Source organism: Panthera uncia, assembly GCF_023721935.1.
Source record: "Panthera uncia isolate 11264 chromosome B2 unlocalized genomic scaffold, Puncia_PCG_1.0 HiC_scaffold_25, whole genome shotgun sequence".
NCBI lineage: Eukaryota > Metazoa > Chordata > Mammalia > Carnivora > Felidae > Panthera > Panthera uncia.
In genome coordinates, this window is record NW_026057581.1 from 1,650,918 (window position 1) to 1,657,080 (window position 6,163).

Genomic DNA, 6,163 nt, shown 5'->3' on the forward strand with positions numbered 1-6,163 from the left:
GAGTATAAGTTTATTATGCATTATCAAGACCTTCGTACAAAGTTGAGTTTTTTGCGGTCACTAAAATCTAAAAGGCCTAAGGAAGTGGCACATGCTCTTTTAGATATTTTTACAATTATTGGAGCTCCCAGTGTCCTACAATCTGACAATGGGAGGGAATTTTCAAGCCAGATTGTCTATGAACTCAGTAATATTTGGCCAGAGTTGAAAATTGTCCACGGGAAGCCTCAGCCCTGTCAAAGCCAAAGTTCTATGAACCAAACTAATGATGATATCCAAAATAGGATTATCTCCTGGATGCAAACTAACAATTCATCACACTGGGCCGAGTTTTTGTGGTTCATTCAGATGATCCAAAATCAGCCCTATCACAGAGGTATGCAACCAAATCCATTTGAAGGCACATTTAGCTCTGAAGCTAAACCAGGCCTCTGTCATCCTCAGTTAACCGAAGAACTCATTGCCAGCCCAAATCCAGAAAGTGAATTTGAACCAGCTGACAAAGAATTAGAGAATCCACCAGGAGCACAGTATGAAGAAAATGTTGAGACTGGAACCGAGAGTAGCGATATTGAAGAGAATCTTTCTATTACTCCTACAGTGGCCATGAAAAACCCTCCCGAAAGCAGATTAAAATTTTTATCCTGTGTAGTTTGTGAAAGAGAATGCTCAGGTACTAATAGTTGCATATCACGTGATGGAAGTGTCCATGCAGTCTGCGGGGTGCCCTCCCCACATGGGACTGCGGGCTACCATCACAGAATAACGTGCAGTCTTTGCTACGAGACCACCACAATGAAAAGGAAACATGATGAGATCCAAAGAAGTTTGACTGGTCAACCTTCCAAAATGCTAAAGCCTTCAGAGACACCATTTTCATCAGACAAAGTAGGGGATTGGGTAAGAGTTTGAGTATCTGTTGTAGATGAAAGCAGGGGAAGAGCTTCATTACTCTTCACTGTGCTCATGACGAGTGAGAATGTTTGGCAGGGTATATGCTAAATAAAGCACAGGGTGGTCAACTTGGATTTGTTCTCTCCAGAGAAAAGCCCATTACTTCTAATTCCTATCTCCCCCACCCCCCACCACCACCCTTTTATCAGGTTGGAAGTTATAACCTTGAATGCTGCTTTATTTTTTGTGTGGGGTGATGACAGTCTCACTCTGTCCTGGTGTGAGAAATTCCTTGGGGGGATAAGGAAGCTAAGATCTAGGGGGTAAGTGGTGTGTGTGAGGGTGTGTTTCTACGGGAGGATGAACATGGGAAAAGCTGAACTTAGTGTTACTTTGGGTGGGGAGCTGAGCCAAGAAAGGGCATCTTGGGTCAAGTGAAGTAATCAGGAAGGACAAGAGATGACAAGTTGGATTGCGAGATACGGGTTTGTGTTGAGAAAAAGTTCAGTTTTCGGATATAAATGGAGAACATGAGATAAGGCCAAAGAGCTTTATTTTAAATCCATAGGTTTTATAGAGTTAATGTGTGTTCAGCGTTGAGTTTTGAAACATGGGGGCTACACCTGATTTGGGCCAGTGGTACTGGAGTGTGATCTTCGGATCAGCGCTGGTCTGCAAACTTTATACCAGTCCACAGTGGGGCAAGTGTACTAATCAAGAGTATTTAGAAACTAGCCACAATTTGACATTGCCGTAGTGCCCAGCACGTGATTACTGCACTTGCGTTTCCGAGTAGAATGCTGGCAGGTATGGATGTTGACTCCTAGGGCAAGTCGTGTGCTGGCATTGTATAGCACTCAAGCACAGTTACAGTGCGTGATATTTTATGGCTAGTTTGTCTTCTGTAACTCAGAAAAAATGTAAGCATTTATTTATCTTTATAACTTCATTTTAAAACCATTTTTAAATTTTTAATCAAACCTAGTTTTTAATTTGTTTAACATTATTAGACAAAGGAGGAAAGTAACGTTTGTGTTTATTTATTTTTAATCCTGATTTTCAGATGGCAAAACGAGCTTCACTGGACTTGTTTGTCAAGAAAAAACATAGCCTTTCTGAATCTGGGGGCAGGAGTAGAAGAAACGGTAAAGGTGGAAGTCAGCCTGAGGAAGTGAAAGGCAGAAGAGTTCACACAGGTTTCACCCGGAAATATGACCCCTCGTACATTGAGTTTGGGTTTATAGCTGTAATTGATGGTGAGGTGCTGAAACCACAGTGTATTATTTGTGGAGATATCCTGGCTAATGAAGCAATGAAACCATCAAAACTTAAGCGGCATTTATATTCAAAACATAAAGAAATGAGTTCACAACCAAAAGAATTCTTTGAGAGGAAGAGTAGTGAATTAAAGAGCCCATCAAAGCAGGTGCTCAGTGTTTCTCACATAAACATTAGCGCCCTGCGGGCTTCCTACAAGGTGGCGCTGCCTGTGGCCAAGTCCAAGACGCCGTACACGATTGCGGAGACCCTGGTGAAAGACTGCATCAAGGAGGTCTGCCTGGAGATGCTGGGAGAGTCGGCTGCCAAGAAGGTGGCTCAGGTGCCCCTGTCCAATGACACCATCGCCCGGCGCATTCAGGAGCTGGCCAGTGACATGGAAGACCAGCTCATAGAGCAAATAAAAGAAGCAAAGTACTTCTCGCTGCAGCTGGACGAGTGCAGAGATATCGCTAACATGATTGTTCTCTTGGTGTACGTGCGGTTTGAACACGATGATGACATAAAGGAAGAATTCTTCTTTTCAGCCTCTTTGCCAACAAACACAACTAGCTCAGAACTGTGTGAAGCTGTGAAGAATTATGTCGTCAACAAGTGTGGTCTGGAACTTCAGTTTTGTGTAGGCCTGTGTTCTGATGGTGCGGCTTCGATGACAGGGAGACGGTCCGAGGTGGTGGCCCAGATTAAGGAACTTGCGCCGGAGTGTAAAATAACACATTGCTTCATTCATCGAGAGGGTCTGGCCATGAAAAAGATATCAGCTGAACTAAATAGTGTGCTTACTGACACAGTAAAAATTGTGAATTATGTAAAATCTAATGCATTAAATTCGAGATTGTTCTCTTTGTTGTGCGACAATATGGAAGCGGATCACAAGCAGTTGTTACTGCACGCGGAGATGCGGTGGTTATCACGGGGGAAAGTTCTATCAAGAATGTTCGAAATACGAAACGAACTCTTAGTGTTTCTGCAAAGCAAGAAGCCAGTTTGGTCCCAACTTTTCAAAGACGTGAATTGGACAGCCAGACTTGCTTATTTATCTGATATCTTCAGTATTTTTAATGATCTTAACGTTTCCATGCAAGGGAAGAATGCAACATGTTTTTCAATGGCTGATAAGATTGAAGGACAAAAACAAAAGTTAGAAGCTTGGAGAAACAGAGTTTCTGTGAATTGTTATGACATGTTCCATAATTTAACAACAATTATCCATGAAGTAGGTAATGACCTTGATATTGTCTATCTGCAAAAAGTTATCAATGAACATCTTACAAATTTGTTAGATTGTTTTGAATTGTATTTTCCATCGAAAGAAGATCCACGCATAGGGAACTCATGGATCCAAAATCCATTCCTCTCATCAAAAGATAACTTAAATTTAACTGTCACCCTGCAGGATAACTTGTTGAAGCTGGCTGCTGATGAAGGACTGAAAATGAATTTTGAAAATACAGCATCACTTCCTTCATTTTGGATAAAAGTTAAAAATGAGTATCCTGAGCTTGCTGAGGTTGCTTTAAAATCCCTTCTTCTGTTCCCCTCAACGTCCCTGTGCGAGACCGGGTTCTCGACTTTAAGTGTCATTAAGACAAAGCACAGAAACAGTTTGAATATACATTATCCCCTGAGAGTAGCATTGTCATCCATCCAGCCCAGGTTAGACAAACTAACAAGCAAGAAGCAAGCTCACTTATCACATTAAAAACTTAAAGGTATTCAGTCAAAGTGTGCATATACGCATTACGGAATACGAAAGTTATTAAAATAGCAATTCTCTATATAAATTGTATGTATACTTTCAGTTACGTGTACAGTTTTTATAATTCTTTTCTTGATATATTTCTTATATTTATTAAAATGTAATTTTAAATCTGTTGTTTCTAATATTAAAAAATTTTGGTCTTGTATTTTGTATGTCTTTGTTATTGTTGTGTTTCATCAGGATATGAAGATTGTAGGACGACTTCTGGATGGCAGTGATTTCTCTGAAGTGGCAGATTAGATCAGTGAGGGGAAGTGAACTTAAGGCTGGAATTGGAATCTGAGTGTCCTGGTGGTCAGGTGGGAAGCTAATGTTAGGTTTCCTTTGTTGCTGCATGTTTACACACAGTGTTTACGTGGTGAGGACAGGGAAACACCTATCATAGTGTCATAGTGATGAGTTTAGGTCAGGTACAGACTTTTAGATTTTGCTTGAGCCGATTGCTGTTCAGGTTCTCTGGGACAGAGCCAGGAATGACGAGCTCTTCAGGTAGATTTATAACCTCTACGGTGCGGAGATGATTCAGAAAAATGGCACACATATCTGCTCTCCTGTCTGCACTCACTCGGAATTGTGGAAAACAGACTGTTAGCACATGGCAGTTTCTTTAGGGTAAAAACATGCCAAGATCCTTGAGGAAAATGAATCTTTTCCTAGACAGAAAAGCAACATAACAGTAAGTGCTTATTTTCAAAGAAATGTAACATTGAAAGTTGAAGACGGGAAAGAGATGTAGTCATACGAAATGTCACTAATATTTTATTGATTAAAAAGTTTCATTGGAATGGATCCCAAAAATGTTAGAAAGCAGAGGAAACATTTTTCACATTCAATTCTGAACCTTTAGTAGGATTATATTTTATTGTGCATGTTTGATAAAATCTTACAGCTTCTCAAAAAAAGTGGTATTGGTGGATAGATATATGCAACAATGGTTTAATTTCTTCCACCTACATTTTATGTGTCCTGTCTCCTATCTGACTATATTTTGGAACTAAGGGACTTACATTTAAAACATTTTACCATTTGTTTTATTGATTGAATAAAGTATTGTGCTTCCAATTTTCAAAATTAAAAAGCAATATATGTGTGGTGATTTTATATTTATTTCTATAAATAGCTCAAGTGTCTGGGAGAAAATAAACTGATGGACATAAAGAATACATTTTAAAAGAGAACTAAGTCCTCTTACTTTATCTGTAAGAAATATAAAGTAGTAGATATTTGAGAACAGAATTAGAATCATCTGGGCAGAATTTTTGGTGTGAATTTTGGCCTTCTTGGATATTTTCTTTACTGGCTGCCTGTTTCTCCTGCAAATGATATGCTACCAGGAGGCTGGATTGCTTTACCTGTACTTTTTCACATTTTGGGAAATTTGACTTTCTTCTGTTTCCTCCTCCCTATGTGTTTTATTATCTTACTGTACTTTTTTTTTTCAATTCAACAGCTTTATTGAGGTACAGTTTACATGAAATCTTAACATGAATTGGGTGACTAGTAACTGTAAGTCATGTGATCTTTTTCTTCCTATTTTCTGCTTGTTGTGCAGTGAGTTCACATGTCTGTAGACATGCCAGGAAGCACCTGCTTTGATTTTGCCAGGAAGTCACTTGTAAGTGATCCTTCAGGACGAAGGGCCTTGCATTTCACTCCCAGATTGGGCGTCGGGTTAGGCCGAGGATGTGCTCATGGGCCCTGTGGCTGCCTGAGCAGGAGGAAGAGGTTGGAGAGCGGTGGTTATTCCTGCAGATCAGCTCACGATCCCACACTTTGGAGTGACAAAGGGATGCAAGTTCCCTGTGGGTCGGCTGACACCAAGGAGTGGAAGTCTGAGCCCTCAGCTAGTGTCCCGCTCAGGACAGTGGTCCTGCAGCGGGAGAGCCTTCCAGCAAAGGCTGATGACATTTACAGCTGCTGGGGGTTGAAAGAGGTGAAAGAAGTTAAGCTGAAGGTCGATTCTCTTTCTGTACATATATTTGTGGGCAAGGCCCCCGCAAATGCCCTGAAAAATATCTCCCGTGATCCCATGAGAAAGCTAGAATTCCAGGGTCTAATCAGAGAGCAGGTTACCAGTTGACTCTGTGTGTGTGTGTGTGTGTGTGTGTGTGTGTGTGTGTACATACTTTGACATCTTTCCACGAACCTGGCCTCCTAGCAAGGTTTATTGCCATGAGTAGGGCTGAGTTTGGGGGAAGCAGCAGGTCAGAAGAGGGATATGGAGTTGGA

The 6,163-nt window shown here is 40.9% G+C and overlaps 1 protein-coding gene across 1 annotated transcript; it reads left to right on the forward strand.

Annotated features, from left to right (window-relative positions):
• The first annotated feature begins 910 nt into the window (after nucleotides 1–910).
• Nucleotides 911–5,011, forward strand: SCAND3 (SCAN domain containing 3). The gene has a single exon (XM_049654706.1). It carries the CDS (start codon nucleotides 1,958–1,960, stop codon nucleotides 3,872–3,874), a length of 1,917 nt encoding a protein of 638 aa, XP_049510663.1. The 5' UTR covers nucleotides 911–1,957; the 3' UTR covers nucleotides 3,875–5,011.
• Nucleotides 5,012–6,163: the final 1,152 nt, after the last annotated feature.

Excerpts from the sequence above, each read along its gene's own strand:
- SCAND3 (XM_049654706.1), top strand. The coding sequence starts at position 1,958 with ATGGCAAAACGAGCTTCACTGGACTTGTTTGTCAAGAAAAAACATAGC.